The 20,162-nt window shown below is 42.0% G+C and overlaps 2 protein-coding genes across 18 annotated transcripts in view; one reads left to right on the plus strand and one right to left on the minus strand.

Annotated features, from left to right (window-relative positions):
- Positions 1-4: 4 nt before the first annotated feature.
- Positions 5-4,084, plus strand: NDUFB9 (NADH:ubiquinone oxidoreductase subunit B9). The gene is made up of 4 exons (XM_008505329.2): positions 5-146; positions 529-721; positions 2,750-2,863; positions 3,830-4,084. The coding sequence occupies exons 1-4, from the start codon at positions 61-63 to the stop codon at positions 3,959-3,961; spliced, it is 525 nt and encodes a 174-aa protein (XP_008503551.1). The 5' UTR covers positions 5-60; the 3' UTR covers positions 3,962-4,084.
- Positions 4,085-4,843: 759 nt separating this feature from the next.
- Positions 4,844-20,162, minus strand: part of MTSS1 (MTSS I-BAR domain containing 1) — a 123,971-nt gene continuing 108,652 nt past the window's right edge. For 5 of the 17 annotated variants that reach the window (XM_030445737.1, XM_030445736.1, XM_030445734.1 and 2 more), the window contains 5 exons: positions 12,968-13,087; positions 11,744-11,938; positions 9,568-9,732; positions 9,051-9,213; positions 4,844-7,795 (listed from right to left, as the gene is read on the minus strand). In XM_030445737.1, the coding sequence (XP_030301597.1) occupies positions 7,098-7,795; positions 9,051-9,213; positions 9,568-9,732; positions 11,744-11,938; positions 12,968-13,087 (1,341 nt within the window). In that variant the 3' untranslated portion in view covers positions 4,844-7,097. The remainder of the gene's footprint in view (positions 7,796-9,050; positions 9,214-9,567; positions 9,733-11,743; positions 11,939-12,967; positions 13,088-20,162) is intronic. The other 12 variants (XM_030445742.1, XM_030445741.1, XM_030445739.1 and 9 more) reach the window with 8 other exon arrangements.

Consider the following 20,162-nt stretch of genomic DNA (forward strand, 5'->3'; position numbering starts at 1 on the left):
GGGCGGCCCTCAGCCTTCCCGTCAGCCCCTGCGGGCGAAGGTGAGGAAGGGCAGTGCGGAATGGCGGCCTACCTGACGCACCAGCAGAAGGTGCTGCGGCTCTACAAGAAATCTCTGCGGCACCTGGAGTCCTGGTGCATCTATCGGTGAGAGAGGGAGGGAGGGGGGCCTGGGGAGTGGGGAGAGGCCTGTTCTTCCTAGCTGCGGGGCCGCAGCTCCGCGCATAGCTGAGAGGAGAGGACGATACTCGACCGCCCTGCCCTGTTCTGTTCTCTGGGAGGGAGCGCTGGGCTCGACTGGGGCTTTGTCCTTTCCTTTCTCCTCCTCTCCCTCTCCAGCTCTGGCTGGGGGGGTCACTTGCCTGTGCCGGCTGTAAGAAAGGGCGAGGCGGGAACAAGAACTCCCCAGAGGCTCCTGGCCAAACCCGGGCTTTGCACAGGGCTGGTGTTGCCAAACTTTGCTTCTGTGTGTGATGAGGTTTTTTTTTTTTCTTCGATTTAAGTCACTGCGTTTAACCTTTGTGTGTAGGGACAAGTACCGCTACTTTGCCGTCCTCCTGAGAGACCGATTCGATAAGAACAAGGATGTGAAGGATATGGTGAAAGCTACAGAGCTGCTGAGGGCAGGCGAGGAGGAATTCTGGGCAAACCAGCATCCTCAGCCATACATCTTCCCTGACTCTCCTGGGGGCACTTCCTATGAGAGATATGAGTGCTATAAGGTAAGGTGGCCTGCAAGATTGTGTCATTACTGTGCTTACTGAACTCTTTTTAGTAAATGGAAAGCGAGTTTAAATTTTCAAAGTAAATTTTCAGTAGTTTTGAGTGACCAGTAGCATTTCTCTCATAGTTTACAGCTGCAGAACATCCTGTGACTTGCATGGGAGAGGCTGTCCTGCTTGTCTGATCCTTGAAAATGGAATTTCCTGGTCTGTCTGAAGAGAGCTATCTCCTTTTTGCTGAGATAACCATCTGTTCTTTTGCAAAATGGAAGCTGCTCCCTGAGAGGTGAAGCAGGCACAGTGAGAGGGTTGGAGCAGAGCTGTGAGAGTAAACAAGGTGGAGGGAGCTGTGCTACACTTTGTGGTGCCATCTGGTCACAGCCTGGTTTTCTCTCAGGTCTTGTCAGATGTTGGCTTGGCTGTTGTGGGACTTTTCTTCACTCGGTCCCATCCTTCTCCCAGCATTTTGAGTAATAGTTTAACTTATCATTTCCCCTCCTATGCTGTACTGACAGATGTGTAATTGTGTGTTGCTGCGTGATAGGTGGGATGCCTAAAAATAGAGGCAGTATTCTTAGAGTCTCAGGCAATTCTAAAAGCTTTTTTTTTCCCCCCTAGAGTGATCTGCTTAGGAGTAAAGAAACAGATTGCATAGAAAAACACAGGGGTTTTGCTGTCTTGGCATTGGCTCTTAAAGCATTATGAGAGGTTAATACTACCCTTGAGAGTGCATGCACACATTGTCTCCTGAATTTGAAGTAGGTGCTGACACAAGAGTAAGTCTGCTTGGATGTTTAACATAAACCAGGTAAAAGTAAGATTCTGACTTAGATTTATCAAAGGCAGAAAAAAGAACAGATGAGTGAGAGAGGACCTTATACCTTATGGGCCTTAGCAGTAATAGAGATAACAGTGAGAGAGAATCCAGATGGAAGAAAGGCCATTTGAGCAGTAGGTGGTCAAGATTAGTCTATATAGAAATATGGATTCATTTATATTCTGTTTTCTTTGCCCTGCTTGACATGCTAAGACTGTCCTTCAACAAAAAGGCTGCCATAAAAATCTGGCTTGCTGATATATTAGTGACTGTCCATTGTGGATGATGCTACCAATTGCAGTTTTTAGATCAGCTGTATAGTGGTTTTAATGAATGTTTTCTGCATATGAATTGTTTAAATTATGTTTAACTAACACTGCTATTTCTGTTCAGCAAAAGGTTTACTTAGTAATGAGAATCACAGCAGGAAACTGGAAATAGGTCTCTTGACAAATTATAGTTTTGGAATATCTTCATTTTCTTTTTTAAGAACCGTTACTATTTCAAGGGGGTTAGGTGGCTTTTTGTTTTGTGTTGTTATCAACTGATATTTCTGTCTTTAAAATGTTAACATACAGTGATATTCTGCTGTAGAACTTTTAATTTTGCTTTTTAGTCTTCACTGACCATCTTAGAGGTCAGACCATTATCAAGATCTTAAAGGCTACTTATGTTTTCATTAGTCATAGACAAGTGGAATGAGCTTTAAGGTTCTCTCTCATGATTTAGAATCTGCAGAAGGGGCTCTTTTTGACCTGCTGCCTTTAGGAGAAAAAGGGAAGAAATGAGATACTCTGCTCTACCAGATCAAGTTATTTCACAAGTAAAAGGAGATGACCTGGAGCTCATCTTTGGGATTCTGTGACTGAAACAAGTCACTATGATGTCCTCTTGTGATTTCAGATAATGTGTGAAACAGAAATTAAAATCATTGGCCTCTGCCATGCAGTGTCTTGAGACTAACAGTAGTTAGGCAGCTCTTAACTGGTGGTTTTACATTGTATTTTTTGGGATATTTCTCATGGAATGGTTTGGGAAGAACACCAAGTTCCAACCTCCCTGTGTGAGCAGGGACTCCTCCCATTACACCAGATCGCTAAAATTTTCCATTCTGATGCTGGTTTCAGCAGCTGTATCTGGTTTTTTTGTATGTGTATACTATGTATGCTTTTTATATATTTAAAAAAATCTCTATAAAATATAATTAACAGATTCCTGAATGGGCCTTGGATTTCTGGCATCCCTCTGAGAAGGCAATGTATCCTGATTACTTTGCCAAACGAGAGCAGTGGAAGAAGCTGCAGCGGGAAAGCTGGGAAAAAGAGGTGAGTGCTTGCTGGATGCAGAGTAAAGCATCTTCAGTACACAAGTAATCTGTGTCACGTGTGGATGTGTTCTTGGAGAGTATCTGAATGCCTGCTGCTGCCTCATTTAGGCTCATTGTATTAGGAGTGTTGTCAACATTAAACGCTGACCTGATGTAAAATACGTACACAGAGCTGAGTTACAGCTTGGTAAAGGCTGAGCAGAATTTGAAGTTCAGCCTGCAACCTGAACCTGCAACCATGTTTCAGTTAGTGGGGGGACTGCTGTGGCAGCTTTGCTAAAGGAAATTCCAAAGTGGGATGAGAAGAAATTAATGACTGAAGAATTCCCGTTCTGCCTCTGTCCTGACACTTTCTGGTTCCACCTTGGAAAGTGATTGACCAGTGTTCATCAGTTGGGAATCAAAACTGGTATCTGGCCCACCTAAACTGAGATTCATTTGGAAAAAAGTTGGTCTTTTGAATGGGTTTAAATTCAGTTGTGGAGAAATAGTTGGATTGTATGTAGTCTGGCACTCTTACCAGAGTTAACACCACAGCAGCCAGCACTTACCCTGCTCAAGATTTTTATTGAAACCATTGAAAAGGCTGTAGGTCGTGTTCAGAAAGTGGGGGCTCCTGCAGACTGGAACAAAGTTTTTTAGGACTTGTAGTTTCTAAGCAGCAGGAGAATGCAGCCTGCTTCATGTCACAATGGTAGACATGAATTATGTGGTAATAATTACCTTCTAAGTAAAATTTCTAATTTAAATCACTTTTTACTCCTAAATGTCAGATAATATGAGCCTGCAATGATTACTGAGTTTGTGAGTGCTGAGAAACACAGAACCTGTTTTGTCAGCCTGAAGGTTTGACTATTGGCTCTTCCCTTCTGAAATGGGAGCCAGTGTGCTACCACCTGAGCACTGAAAACCACACCCTAGGGCAGCATGCATTTATGTAATAATTCCATGTCTTGTCTTCTAGATCAAGCAGCTTGAAGAAGAAACTCCACCTGATGGTCCCAAAACTGAAGCTTTGCCCCCAGCTCGTAAAGAAGGACATCTGCCCCCCCTGTGGTGGCACTATGTCACAAGACCTCGTGAAATACCCATGTAAGAGCATTAATGCATGAGAGAAGTGAATTTCATGTAGGCAGCAGATGTGTCAGTGACCACATGCTGCTACTTTAAGTAATACAAAATGAAGACAAATAAAGTAAAATAAAAAGTATTTTTCTGACATCCTCTTCTTCTCTAGCGTGCACACACTTGCAGGAGCCATGGGCTCTGGTTGAGGATGTGTCTAACCTTCCTTAGGGATAAAGGTGTCTTGCCCTCCTTCCCCACCTCATTAGGCTTTTAGCTGCATTTTTCACTTGTGTATCAAATCGCACAAGACCTAAACCCTCCTTCTGATGTCGTTTTTTTGCTGCCATGGATAATGTTGCTGCAGACCACCAGAAGAAAGTTCCCCCTCTTATAAACGGAATCCTAGAAAAGTACAAAGCTCTCTCTGTTAAAGCAAGGAGCCTGCTGAGGACTGTGGCTCTTGCATGCTCATTTAACCTCCTAATGAGCCAGAGGACAGATGGGATGCAGACATCCAGTAAAAGCCAAACTACCTTGAGGTGGGACAAGGCACTGGTGTCCTACTGGAGGAATTCTGTAAGCATGGGCAGTGCTGGCAGCAGCAGCCTTCCTCTGGCAGAAAAACCTGTGGTCAGATACACAAACATGTTGAGTTTGTGTAACAGGCCAGGTAACAACAGTGAGTGACAGAAATGTCATCAGTTATTATTTAATGGGAATTTCCCTCATTTAGTGCTGCACCTCTGCTCTGCTCTCACCCTTCTGGACACATGAGTAAAACAGGTGTATGTTATTATTAAAAATTCTTGCTTCTGTTACATGCAGATGAAACCTCTCTGATCCTCAGAACTCTGAATAAGGACACTTGATAGCCAAAGCTCGGGAAGCAGACTGTCTTTAAGAACAGAAATACAGAAGTTTTCCAGCAGTTCTTTATTTATAATGGAGACTTAAGCAATCATTACAATGTAGAAGGGAGACACACTTACAGCAATTATTTATACCAGTTTAGAACAAAAAAACTGCACAGGGAGAGGTCAACTCTCAGTACAAACTAGCAACTAAACCACAATAATTTACCATTAGAAACATTTTATTTTTTAGCTGTGACACTGCTTTTACAATATGCAAAAACACAAACAATAGAACTATCCAAAGTGTTTTGTCACATTCTTTCTACATTGAATTTGGCAACATTTTATATTAAATTTTACTGATTATACTAACGTTTAAGAACTAAACAAGTGAAAAGCTGTACTGAAGTACAGTTACATCCATTTATTTCAAAGGTTTAAATAACACTTTTAACTACTGAGATTATCTCCTAGCAGTTTTTGTTTATGCAAAAACCATCTCAAAGCCTCATTTGCACAATGCATCAGCTACTGTATCAAGATTTGTGGGCTACACCACAGGCACTACTGTTTATTATATTCTGTAATAAGGAGCTTGTTTTCAAAAGAAAGGAAGGTTTAATATCTTATAAGAATCATGCCTTTTTTTTTGTTTTTCATTTTGCTTTTAAGCCATAACAAAAAAAAAGTTAGCAACCACAGCAGTGTAAAATGTTATATAGAACACAGTGACTACACAGTTACTAGAAGTTTCACATCCAATGCAGTTATGTATTAAAGCATAAGAAGTTATGTAGGCAAGTCTAGAGCCAACAGAAATCTGCAGAGGGTGTGGTGGAAGCCAGCCCCTTGTATAGAGTACTTGATGCATTTTTAATCAACCCTGGATGCACAAACCTGGTGTCCATCCACACGTGGGTCTGCTGTGGGTGGGCAGGTGGCATCCTTCTGGACTGTCTGATCAGAGCACGTGTCATGCCCTGGGGTCTGCATATTTCTATTTGCTTTAGGAGACGGATATTGCAGCAGTAACTTTAAGGAAAAAAATCCAACTCTTAATAATTCTATCAATAGCGTTCCAAAAAACATGACTTAAAGTACAAAAAAAAGAGAATATAGTGGTCAGACTCCCAGTATTATAAAAAAAACGGTATCTCTCCCCACCCCCCCACCCTTTACCCCTTTTTTTAGGTAATTAAGAAAAGCCAATCAACTGCCATTTAAAAGAAGTTAAGAAAAACAAGCCCCTGTATTGGAAAGAAACATTCGCAGTTTATTAGATTACAAGCTGGTTACACCGGTCAAATTCAGCCCAAAATTTGGGTTTCCAAGGTGCCCAGCCTGCTGGGCACAGTCAGAAAAAGGCATTTTGATATCTTAAGAATTCCCTGCTTGGATTTTAAAAATGTTTTCACATTTGGAACTGCCTTAAGCCTGTCGTCCTTGTTTATATTCAGTGAAAGGATGAGTGGAACAAAAAGTGAAGGTGGAAGAACCAAGCCTACACAGTTAAGGCTGCATGCATGTGACTGAGAGTTGCTGCTGTGCAGTCAAAAAAGAAACATGAAAAAAACCAGTCTTTAAAACACCCTACAGAAACAAAACACAGCAATCCAATATGGCTTATTCTGATGCATTTACCATGAAGCTACTAGTAATTAATCCTACTAGGCTACTTTTGTGCAACAGCATCTGCTATTTTGATGGCATCTCCCTCCCCCCCACTACTCCCCAAATACTCTACCAACTGCAGGTTTCTTCTTTGCATTATGTATTGCTTTTATTGTCAATTTTTATTCCTGCTTTTTGAACTTTTTTAATACTTAATGAGGACCTGTTCCTTACAGCTTGACTTAAACTTCAAAGTAAGTCCCATTGTTTTGTTTTTTAACCTATTACAAGGCGCTCTACAAAAGCTTGCAAAAAAGCCTAATTTTCATTCAATCCCTTTGCTGAAGTTAACTACTCAGCTTTTTTTATTTTATTTTCTCCTACAATTTAAAACTTTACAAAGAGAGTTATAAAAAAAGGTAAATGGGATTTGGCACCTTCAGAAAAAATTAAAAGTGTAACTTAGATCAAAAAAATGCAGAAACAAAATCATTGATATTTACAAATTAAAACACCAGTGAAGATTATGTTTTTACTACGTGCTTTCACCTTGTTCTGTCATCTAGAGTACTTTCAGACTGTCTGTTACCGAGTATCTTAAAAAATTCACTGATTACAGATTGGAATGGATAGAGACAAATTAGTTTCCTCACAGTTCCTTCTCGGCAGCTACGAAGTACTCTGGCAGCTTTTCTGCTCCTAGGAAATCCGAGGTGCTGAGCGATCATTCGTGGTTGTCTTCTTCAGTTTGACCCCGCGCCGGATGGCGTTCAGCATATCTTCACCTTGGGGGACATCCCCAGGACTCACCTCTCCGGGGTCGAGCTCGGGCTGGCCGGTGGGTGTCAGGGGGCTGACACCATCCCGCTCGCTCTCCTCCCCCTCGCTCTCAGCGACCCCTGACCTCTGCTCCTCAGCACCACTCAGTTTCTGGCTCGATGGCGGAGGGTTGACAGATGCTTGTCCGCTCCATGAGGACGAGGGCATGCTGGTGACACCTTGCCCGCCATCTCCTGCCGCCGGAGACTCAGGACTTTGCTCGGGACATTCTTCTGTCCCAGCCAGGGCACCTGGCAGCCCTCCCGGGATATCAGGGACGGTCGGCGTTTTGACGGGAATCACCGGCGTCTTGATGGGAATGGGCCCTCCCCCGATGGTACCGCGTCTGACCGAGGGCTTGGTGGATGGGGTCCGTCTGATGGTGGCGACGCCGGGGGTGACAATGACGGGTCCAAGCGTGGTGGGCAGACCTGCAGTGGAAGCAGGACGCTTGGTTTGAAACATTCTACGATAGGACTGGCTAATGTCGCTGTTTCTTGGGATGGTGGAGGATTTGTCAAACTCTTGTTGTTCTGCCTCCTGGTCACCACTCACAGAGAAATAATCATAATCTGAAACTGATGCCAAAAGACAGAGTTAGGAACAAGATGGAGAAGACCCCTGAGTCACATCAGTGAGAGTGCATAAGCAAAAAATAAAAGGTCATAAAACCAAAAAAGCCTGGAGGGCAACAGCAGTTAAGAGAGGTTCCACCTTTAGGACGAAGAAAGCCCGAAATACTGTGACCAAGAATCTTAGGCTGTGTAGCTGAAGGCAGGAACCACAGCAGGCTGACTCTAAAGCTGCAGGGTGCCCACATGACTTGTGAAAGAGGATGAGAACTGCAGACACTCAGTCCCCTCTCTGAAAAGAATTAATTAACTAACCAAGACTCAATGTTTGTTGCCAACATTAAGGTACCAAAACCAGCATCCTACAAGCCGTATGTTACCACCTCTAGATACAAATACTTAAAACAGGCAGTGACTAAAAAATGTACTTCAGGCAAAAAATGTGGGGCTCAGGGGACTGTGTACCAGTGCGTTCAGCAGCAGATTTGCCAATTTGCAAAGTAAATCCCATCTGTCAGTGCTAAAAACTTAGCTTCAGCTTTAATAATTGCATCAGGTTCCTTTCCATGTAACTGCAGAGCCAAGCAAGGCCCTTCCCAGCTCCGCTGCCTCTTGTGACTGCACCGTACCCACCGACCTCAGCTGAACAAACAAGGCAGTTTCTCAACTGCAAAAAACCCCAGCTTGCTGCTGGTTCTGAAGCGGTACAAAATCCAGTATCTTATTATTGCATCTTCCCCAGTACGCCCAAATTAAGGTCTCTAATGGATTCTTTTTCCAACAATGACAATTTCTGCTTAGGTAGGAAACAACAGGTCACAAAGGGAAACCAGAAGCAGATTCAAAGGACTGACAGAGCAAGAAAGCAAAGCTCATGAGTGTTTATTTGCTAAGACAGTATCTCTGAAAGGACACTACTACAATAATAAATGTATGATGCAATACAAAAATGTATTGTTCCACTTAACTCATGAAATGTAATTCCAGCATCTTCTTTAAGACATCCTTAAGCTAAAAATCATTCTAGTAATGCACAAGAAAATACAATCATTCAGTACACTATGGAGCAATCAAGGTTTCTATTTAGCTAACAAATCCAGGCTGCGTTCCAAGTTGGAAAAAACTGCACTACAGCAACGTTCATCCCTTTCTCCCTAACTGACTACAGAGCCAGTGAGTGATAGCTCCTTGGGACTGAGGGGTGAGTGTATGATGGCCAGGATGAAAATGCTCTGAAAAATAACAGCTCCTGGATGGGTACCTTGAGATGGGATGGTGTCCTCTGAACAGCACGGGGTTGTTGTCTGGGTGCTGTAGCCACTGGAGCACTGCAAGGAATCCCGACTGCTCCTCTGGGTGTCCAGCTGCAGCCCTCTGGTCAAAGCAAGTGCCAGCTCCTCGCAGGCCTCCATCTCCTCACCCTGCTGGTTACACACAGAAAGGAAACTCGTCATCTCTAGAAGGCCCAGTGACTCTTCGCTGACCTTCAGCTTTCTTTCCTCCCAAGCAGAGCTTGTCACCATCACATCCCAACAGGACTGTGCCCAACCACTCACTAGGGCTTCAAAGACACTTACTTAGATGCTGTTGCTCTACAAATACCAATATCCAAAAGCACATTACCTCGTGCCCACCAAACTTTCACTGACCACACACAAACCCTACGCCAGTCCCACTTGTTGGATAAACATGTGCCAACTTGGACAAATAAATACTGGCAGAAGCCCGCATATCCATTTCCTTTGCACCAGCTGGTGTATTTGAAAAAAGAGCTTCACCCTTGTGGCAGCTGACACCGTCATGCTCCGAGGTCTCTGGGCCTCCTCAGGGGGCACGGATGGTCCACTCTGAGCTCCTCCATTCACATCTGGTTCGCGTTTTTCTTTGCGACGTTGCAATGTGTTCACCACTGGCTGATCATAGGGGCCTGGTTTGGCCCAGTCCTAAGGAAACGTGCTTGTTAGTGATAGCTTTCATCAGTAATTGTGCTTTATTCACAAGTAGAACTATGCAATTTTAATGCAGCAGATTACATATCAAACTGGATATGCCTCTCTCAGTAAGGCTAGAAAAAAATTAATTTTGAGGATATTAAAACCCCCCACCTATAAAAACTGTCTCCTTTATTACAGGGAATCTAAGCTTTCTATTTTACCTAAGTGTTCTTATATGGGGGTATTAAACTTTCTAGTACTACAGATATCTGTAAGTGAGACTGCATTGTGTTAAAGCCTGTATTTGCAGAAATTCAAATGCAAAAATCACTGCCACTCGGCAGAAAATATACATAAATGTCCACTCAGTGTTGTAACTGTTCTAGAGGTACATGAGTTCTAGTACTACACACTGCTATATGTCTACAAGTCTGAAAAATTAGCCTTGAACAGATTTTGATACACACTACAGGAGTCAGTTACTCTGAGTAATCTCTCAGTTTACTTAGTAGCAGCAATCTAGTTTAAAATGATGTGTACTGAAGAAAAACTAACTTAATTCTGAATTATCGGTGCCAAATTTGAAACAGAAATCCCTCAGGCCATGAGGGCTATATTCACTAAGGGCTCTATTAAGCAAAGTCCTGAGGGTGTCCAGAAACCACAGATTGCACTCAAAGAGCAGGACTTATCAGTGACCTGTGCTGGGATCCAGAACCAAAATGTGAGCTGCTGCAGGGGCAAGCCCAATCCTAGGAGAGTTTTCCTTCACAAAGACAAAGGGTGCTTTAAAAATAAAAGAAACAATTTGTGCATGAGAAGAGGCCACAGACCCCACCACTGGCAGCAGCTGGCTGCTGGGCAGCCCCTGCACAGCCTTCCAATCCATAATTAATGATGGGCTAAGAACACACTGTAGGTTTTACTGATATGTGTCTTAGTCCAAGGCATGATAAGTGCAAGGCAGCTGTACTGACAGCAGTGCCTTGTGCAGACTGCTTTTACTAACACAGATGAAACTCTGCTGTGCCTAAACAGCTGGGTGTTTTGCTGCAAAATATATTGGCAAAGTGCTTCTAGCATAGACACAGCTAATGATGCTGAAGCCCCCAGACCACTGTGGCCACCCAGTGCATACATCTCAACAGTCTCCAGATGCTGGAGAGAGGTTAGGGGGTTCTTTAACAAGTATATCAACATGTATAAGAGAGTCCTATGCATATGCAGTATCATATAAACACATCCACAGGCATTTAAGACCTGTGCATCTATTATCAACTTGTGAAGATTTACAGCAACACACAAGAGACCTTCTCTCCTTGCTCCAGGGCAGAGTCTCCCAGAGGAATCGTGTGGCAGGGATGAAAGTCAAGGCTCTGGCAAAGCAGAGACATTTTGATGCCAAGGAATATCCCAGCTGGAGTAAATGAAAGACTTTACCACACTCTGACTCTGTCTCACCCAAGAGAACAAAACAAGCTGGGTGAGCACTTTCAGTTTGAGGCAGTAAAGCCAGGATAGTTTCAGTCATCACTTGGGTTCACCTAGTGACGAGCACCTTCTTAAACCACTCCAGCTTGATCTACAAGAGCCACGCCTGCTGTGGCCAAGGTGGGGGCCAAACACAGCTGCCACAGGGAGAACACCACGCTGTTCTATGTATGGTTTCACTAAGCCAACTGGATGCCAAGCCTGAACTTCCCTGCTCAAGAGAGAGCTTTGACATTGCTAAACAAGCTCTCTTCTCGCCGAATAGAGCCCAGAGTGCTTTCCCCAATGTTCCAGAGTTAAACTATTCCTGCCTAGCTAGGTGTTGTCAGCTTTAGTATGACGAGGTGATTCAGAAATATCCACTACTGGATTTTATCTCTCTGATTATCAGCATGCAGTGCCCATTCAGAGTGGTATTAAACAGAGCAAATCAACAAGTAATTACATGGATGGAAAGGTAGCAACAACCGCCATGCGCACACTGTTGGTATGAGGAGGTGAGGACTGCCACAACAAAAGGAACACAAACCTTCCAGCTAGGGATCTTAGATGATGGTAACATGCCTGGCCCAATGGTGTAATAATGAACGTAGTCTGGAAGGAGGGCTGAGGGAGCCCGAGTCCACGCGCGGGAGACAGGCGGGAAATGAGGGAAAGGACCTGCACCAACTGAAGCTACGGATGGGTCACTTGATAAACTACAGTGACAAAACCCATTAGACAACTGGAAACGAAACAAATAAACAAACAAAAACAGAGAAATTAATATAAACGGAATGAATATGAAAATATACTGTGACTCTGATGTTCTAGGGAGAAAACGTCTGTATTTTAGAAAAAAAGAAAGTGAACTCTTAGCTTTGCTGTGAATAAACAACAGAAAATAGATACAGTGCTTGGTTCAGAAGTGAGATTGCTTGAAAATTGTTTTTTGGTATAACAGATTTCAGACATCAGTCTAGCAGTCACTGTTTCCAGGCTGGGTGGCTTTGCCTCCTGTCCATGTGAGTGGCACACTGTAAAAAAGCCTTTGTGATTTTGGTACCCTGCAGACCGTGGACACTGAAACAAAACATTTCCATACTGGAGGCACTGGTGCTGTTTATTCTGTGTAGCTGGACAGAAGGGAAAGGCACACAGCCTTTGAAAAGTACATGTTCTGGCTGTGATGATATGGAAGAAAAAAAAAAACAACAAACAAACCAACAACAGAATAAAACATCAGCAAGGATTTACCAGATGAGAATGGAGACCGCTAACACTTCCTCCCTGAATCAGAGTATATCCCCTGTAATTTACTCCAACCACATCTTTTGTTTTCCTATTTGTTTTGGTCAAAAACACATCCCAATTTCTTAGTGTTATGCATGCTACCTAATGAGAGAGAAGAGAGAAGGGAGAAGCCACGAATGGTACAACCTGGTCAAGATGCCTTTTGTTAGGCAACCAGCTGGATCTGGACAGTGTTCCACAACTGCTTTGAGTGGAAAAGGTGGACAAATAGTTTTTCTTAGAAATTTACCTCTGTAAAATGCCAAATTTGTAGCTTTCCCCTGGCTGCAAGTTTAAAGGTAAGTGTGCTGAGGTTTATACAAACATTTGTTTCTAAGGGAGTGTGCAACAGTTCCTATTCTCATCTTCAAAGGGAGAAATCCCAGCTGTGTTCCATGCATGAGGTTTTTTTTGTTCAAATGTTGCTGGATTTGGACAATGAGCTACTAGGTTTGTATGTCTTTGAGATGAAGTTTTTCACCTTATCTGTGGAGGCCCAAGCCCCCATGGTGGAGCCTGAGCTGACTGAGGTGGGGGAACTGCACTCGCTCACTGACTGGCAGGTTTCAGAGGCTTCTGAAGAGGCAGAGCTGGACGAATTCTGCAGCATAAAACAGCACAGCAAGGCAGGGAAAGGATACAGAAGCCACCCAAAAAGAAAAACAACAACAACAAAAACCAAAACAAAAAACCCAACCAAACAGAAAAATACCAACAATAAGCCAAACACAAACACAAAAAAATAACGACAAAAAGCACACACAGAGAGACACACACAGGAGAGAGGGAAGGATGAGAGAAGTACAGGGTTAGGGTTTTAAAAATCAATTAGAAACTGCTCAAAACCATTGCTAACGTTCAGGAAAACTATGAAAACCAAACAAAGCCATTTGCTTAATGCGAGAACTTGCCACGCTGCTTGAGAATGAGGGAACTGAGGCAGCTATCTCAGTCCTCATTGTAATTTCAGCATCTCAATTCTGTTAGCTGTCTCAGAGCAAGAAGCTGAGGGAACCTACAGTCCAAACATGCAATATACCGAGACAACTGATTTATACAGAAAAGCAGATCATCAGTACTTCAGAGACACAAAGTTTAGGTTTAAACCAGGAAGCAGCAAATGTCACTTACATTCACAAGTTCTCAGATATTTTGATCTGCAAAAGCGCTTTTGAAAAAGCTCATCTGAGTTTAAATATTATGGAACAGAGAAAGAAGTGATACTTACCAAAGCTGGAGGTTTCCAAAGTGCATTATCTGTATGCATGTGCCTCTGCAAGTAGTATGCATACAACAAAAGCACTCTGACTCAAACTTTTCTGCACAGCAGCTCTTAACTGAAGGTACATGTACTCTGCTGAGTGCATAAATGATGGCATGTGCTTGCCATCACCTCCTCTTAACAGCAGAAAGAGAAAACACCAAAGACTTGGATGGTGAGGGAAGGAAAATGCAGGACGTAGTCTCCATCAAACACCTCAAACATTTAGCTTTTAGCTAGGATCTCCTCTTCCACTTTTCAGCACACCTTTTGCACATTTGCAGTTCTAAGATCTCTACACTAGCATCTAATTCACCTTCAGGCAGGACAAGGTGAATAACCACATAGACCATTTTAATAGCTTCAATGCTCTTAGATATCTGCCCCTTGAAAGTGGCATCTCCCTCAGCAGGAGTGTGCGTGCAGGTCCAACTAAGCACTTGGAAATGGTCATGAATACTGGCAAAGCTGTCAGGGCAGTACTGAGCTCTATTCACTGTCAGGAAATTCAACACTAGAAACACTAATTCATCCTTTGGTAGTCCCAAGACCTGTGAAGTGAGTCCTTCTAAGGATTCCCCTGGCATTTTATTTTATGCCAGCAGTGAGAATGATTGAGATTTCCCAAAACGTGCTTTTGTATCAAGTTGTAGAAAAGCTCTGGATTTCAAGGAATGACATTTTGAAGAGGAAGGAAAATCTCATCTGAAATAAAATTTCATCAGCTAGCCTTAGATGAGATCTTGGGGTGAGTCTGCAATAAAAAGACAGCTGAATAAGAGGCACTTTAGAGTAATTACCACTGACACCCATAAGTTATCTCATTGCTCAACAGATGCCACATGTAAAGAATGTATAACTAATTGCCTAAGTAAAAGGAGATGATGGTCTTCTAAGATGGCACACCATCACCAGAAGAATTTTGTTGAAGTCTGCTGAGAAGCTAGTACAGTATCAGCATCCTGAGCTTATAAGCAAATTATGGATTTTAATTAAACTTTGCAAAAGCTGTTGGACCATTTCATAGAACTAATGCACATTCTAATCTAGGCTGACACGAGATCAGACCTGCAGGCAACCTGTCAAAAGTGTAAGTAAGTAATCAATAAGCTCAGCTAACAAGGCTTGTATTCAAACTGCAGTTAAGAGTTTAAGTGAACATAAGATCAGAAGAAACTATAATAAATGACATAAAGGAGAGAGTTGAAAAGTGGGGTACCTGCTGATGTAGTGCCTTGAAGTTTTGTGATTTAACACAACTCGTTTTCCAGGAGAAAAACCTCTAAAACCAAGAATACTGACAAACATGAGGCACAGTTGATATTGTCATCAGACATAACTCCAGAACATTAAATGGAGATGAGGATATTTTTCCTATCCTTAGAGACAAAAAATATTATAGAAAACTAGTTTATAGATAAAAACTCCAAGTTCTGACTGACATTCTAGGTAGCTCAGCAAAAGAAACTGTTTGAAAACTCCCATGAGAACACTCACACTAGCATTACTCTTTGTCCAGGAGAAAAAAAAAAGACAAATTAAAAAAATATTTCAGAAAATGCTTCCAGATTGCTTATGGCCTAGAAGACCCTTCTGGGTCTGCATATTCTGCATGTGGCAGGTCAGACTATGAGGAACCTGAGTTCCAAATACTGTATCACACCATCTTGTTCACTGCAGATGCCTTGATGATCGCAAGTGAGAATTCTGAGTTTACACCCACGAGACTATTATTTCTACAGGCCAGAAACTTCATGAGAATCAAGCTATAGTAGAAATGGGTCATAAATGAGATTTATTAGCAATAAGGCTGCACGGAGTAACTAGATGGGAAAAGGCCAAAAATGTAAATTCTGAAGATGTAAACAATTGTTCGATTTATTTGATGTACAGGGAGAAGGATTGGAAGTGGTCAATTTATTTTTGTAATGAAGCGACTCCCAGGTAAAAGAAAGATGAAAGAAATTACTAACCCACTAACTCAGTGTGGTCATTTTCAACATGAAAAGTTAAGATAAAGGATAAACCAAGATGCCACAGGGAAAACACCTTGGTAGTTGAAGGAAATGCAAGAAGTATTGGTAGGGAAACAGGATTTCCTTGTCTTGAGAATAGCACAGGGAAGGGGGGCTTCTGGCCTTGCTAAAAAAAAATTAAAACTGTGAGAAAACAATGGAGAGGGAGGTAGAAGAATACTGAATTCCTGAAGGAAAAGCCTCATGAAAACACACGTGGCATCAGGTCAAAGGCTGCCTGGATCAGGCTGAAGAAACATTCTTGAATGGTTGGACCCAGGTGTGGGAAGCACAGACCAACCTTCATTTCTTGGCAGAAAGTACATGAGGGGCTGAAAACAGAAACTGAACAGTTACTGCTTGGGCAAAAAATGTCCAGACTTTGGAATGCTTGTTCTAGGTGGACACCACCAGCCAGCACACGTGCCCTTGGGAGCACACGCACAGGCAAACACCAGGCAGGGCAATTTCTACTCCACATCCCATGGAGTGAGAAACTTGACTATGGGAGTTTTGCAAATTATTTTGATCAATTCTTTTTAAACAATGATTTTTTTAGTTGGAATAATTTTTAAAATTATTTTGTTTTAGCTATTTTAACTCCATGAGAGTTTTTTCCCCACAGCTGCAATAATGGTGGCTCTGTTCAACTCTCAAACCATCTCTTTTGCAAAAAAGCTTGAAGTTAACAGTATCAGCAGAATGCTAAAATTGTGCTTTGTACAGTAACAACCAGTTTCTCAAATGTAAATTATACATATCTAGTTTGGTATCTGGTCCCTCAGACATGCCACAGCTTGTTCTTGGACAGTAGCCTGCTGCTTGGTATGGTCTGTATAAATTCCAGCAAGGATATTAAAAAAAACAAAACAAAACAAACCAAGGCTACTGGCCCATTCTATATTGTTCATCTCTTGTCCTACTAACATACAAAAGGACCAGAGTTAACTTGGATTATTTGCATTCTCTGTTTGCCACATTTTTCATTCAAATACAGTATTCCCTCCCTTCCTTCCTCAACTAATTAGAGCTTCCTGGGCAAGGGTTTCCCAGGAGACCAAACCCTACTGAAGAACTTAGCCCAGTGTCCCTCTACAGTCAGTGGGAGATGTCTCAGTTGTAATTCAAAAAGCTTTGTATGGTGACTCAGGATCACCTCCTCAATTTGTTTCACTTCCAGAAGCATGTCTCAACTGACCCCTGTTCTCCAGTCAGTGTTGAGCAACTTAACTTAAAAAAAAAGAAGTTCAAGAGAAACAAATGCCTAGGGATAATTTACAGATGCACTTCAGTTCTTTTGGTTTTGGGTTTTCATGTTTGTTTGCTTTTTTGTTGTTTTTACTTTGTTTGTTTGTTTGGGGGGGTTTATTGTTGGTTTTTTTGTTTTGTTAAGGTCTGATTTGGGAGTACTTAGTTTAACATAGAAAACTGAACAGTTGTAACAATGTATTTCCTCTATTTTAATTTCATGCTATTTCAAGCAATGGATTCTCCACAAAAGCAGATTCTTGCCAGCTTGCTGATCTGTACATGCAGAAGCAAGTTCACATCCAGCTTCCCTCTATTTCACTGTTTACAGAAAGCAATTTTCAGAATATTCTGACAATGAAGACTTAATCCTCTAATGTTTGACAGCACATCACCATTTTTTTTCCTCTTCTTCACCTGCTTCTTTCCCTCCCTTTGCTTACATCCTCACAAAAAGCCTCTAAAATCCAACTGTACAATTGTCTCTTCTGTGCACGCTCACTTCAGACTCAGTGGATCCTTCTATTATCATCCCCTAAATAAAATATAACCATACTGCTACCATATTACTTCACTGCAGATACCCCCAGACCTCAGTCTGTCTACTACTTGGAGCAATATGAGTTTAGCAGCACCAGCCATGCTCAATGTTCATCCAAGAGCTACTTGGTGCTCCCAGCTGCAGCTCTGTCAGAAGGGCTTTACTCGGTGCCATGGGCAATGCTAGCCAGGGCTGACCTCAAATCTGGCTTTTGGAGAAAATGTAGTGTTCCAGAAAGAGACCTGTGATGCTTTCCCAGCTGTTCAGCTATACCCAAATGCACTTGCTTAATTAAGATTAAAGCGTTTTATAGCGACTGATTAAAGCAGTTTACAGTGACAGGCTAACACTTTTACTCCATGTGATGTTAACAGCAATGCTGCAGAAAACAGATTGTACTAAACCAGTGTAAGGGCAGAGTCAAATTTTATAAAGGCTCTTTTTCCTATCTTCTATGCAGAGTACAATAACAGTAAAGATATAATATTCATAAACTATAGGCTGAAAAGCACTATTCATTCTGCCAGTCTTCTTTCCTCTGGTATAGTCTGTTACCTTGTTTAAATCTGTACCTATTCCTTGTTTTATTTCCCTCTGCAATTTTGATTTAACTCAAGTTTAATTTTCAGTGACACTTGCTTGTCTAAAACGTGGATGACAGCATAAAAGCTTCACAAATACGGGAATATTCTGTAGCCCCCCTTCTACCTTTTTTTAATCCATTATGAAAAGAAAATGGACTTCATTGCCTGCAAAACTACTGCTGACAGTAGATGCCACAGCATGTATCTAGCAGACATCAGCAGAGCATCTCCCTGCACAAGATACATAGCCTTTCATTTCTTTTGTTGATTCCAGAGCTCGCTCTTCTGCTGTCTCAGTGTCACTACCAGAAGCAATGTCAGCAATGTTTCAAACACAGTTAGCAGCTGACGTGGCTGCTCCTCAGAAGCACAATACCACATGGAAGATCTGTCAGTTGGTTAGAGACACACAACACAAAGTCACGCTGTAAATCGAACAGCTTCTTGATAAGCTCACAATCACAATTATCTGTCAGCACAACACACACACTTTACTTAGTGCTGAACGTACAAAGCAAGACACTTAAGCAAAGATGAAGCAGCCAGGCAAGGATCTGTTACCTTTTCCTTTGTGTAAAGGTAGACAGAACTAGAGACATACAGAGCACAAACCTGTTTCTCATACCAACACACTACACTTGTCAAGTCAATGCCACACTGCTGCAGCCTTCTACAGCTCATGAATAGCTCAAGTGATGCTTGGATCAGTTTGCAACTTTATGGACAGTGTCTAAAATGAAGTGAAAGCATATGAACTTAGCTGGTGTGAATCAGCATGGCTCCCATCAACTTTTAGGATGTTCTGCCAGCCGATACCAGCCTAAGTTCTCCTTCCTGTTTAACAGGGTAACTTGCAAAGAGAGGTGTTGGGTTCTTTCCATGCTAAGGGATACTGCAAAGTTACATCCTCATCTGCAAATGGAGCATCATCATGTAGATTACTGCCCTTCTGTGCAGGTGCAGTGTATATTAAGAAAACTAAAGATGATGCTAGCATGTGTAACTGATGTGCATATCTTAAAAGTCAACTTCCTTACCTTGTTACCATTCCAGTTTACTTTATTACTGCTCATTTACTTTTTTTTTGCATTTCACTTAGGTTAGCCATAGCCAATCTAAACAAAACATTCATTTCATTAATGTGCACAAAGTTTTTCAATATGTCATCTATAAAAAAATGCTGATGTGTCCAGACTGGGGACATTGCAGAAGATGTATTAATTTGTAAACAAAGCATTTCTATTAAAATGGAAGAGGTAAATGTATTAAGGAATTGGTGACCTTCCCTTGAGAACATGTTCCAAACCTAAATGAACAAGTATTGTTTTGGATGATACCCTAAAATGTCCACTAAGGCTGCTGCTTCCTAAATGTTCTGCAAGAAGTATGGGTCTGTGTGCTGTCAAAGGTGGTCCAGGAGTGGCTTAAGTGTGTAGGTAACACTTGGTAACCACTAACACTGAAGCTGTTGGCTGCTTACTGACTGTGAGGATTAAAGTTATCATCACCTACAAAATCAATTGTTCTTACACATATGAAAAGAAGTGTAACTATAGTTATTAAACTAAAGGACAATCTTCTCCAGTGACCTCAAGGTGTATTAAAAATGACTGATAGTCAACAAGAGGATATTAGGTCCACTGCAGTTTTTAACTAAGATTTATGATGGGATTTATAGTGTGAGATAGGAGTTCAGCCTTGTTTTAAAAACACTGCAGTTGAGATATGATTTGTTAAAAGAGCGCCCAAAACAGAAAAAATAATCCAGTGCTGGAAGACACATGCCATGGAGGCATGCAAACCTCTGCCTGCAGGTGGCGAGCTGGTTTTCGTAGGAATGATGCCATGAACAAATAAAGCAGCAACTTCCTTCTGCAGACCACAAAATGCTCTGGAAAATTCTGTCTTACACTTATAGTGAAATTCTATTAGTCTGACCGAATTCAGGACACTATCCTATATGAGCACACAAGCAGCCATGTCTTATGGGTTCCATAAAGAATTAAAAATACCTCTCATTTCATACA

This window comes from Calypte anna, chromosome 2 (assembly GCF_003957555.1).
Source record: "Calypte anna isolate BGI_N300 chromosome 2, bCalAnn1_v1.p, whole genome shotgun sequence".
Taxonomy (NCBI): Eukaryota; Metazoa; Chordata; class Aves; order Apodiformes; family Trochilidae; genus Calypte; species Calypte anna.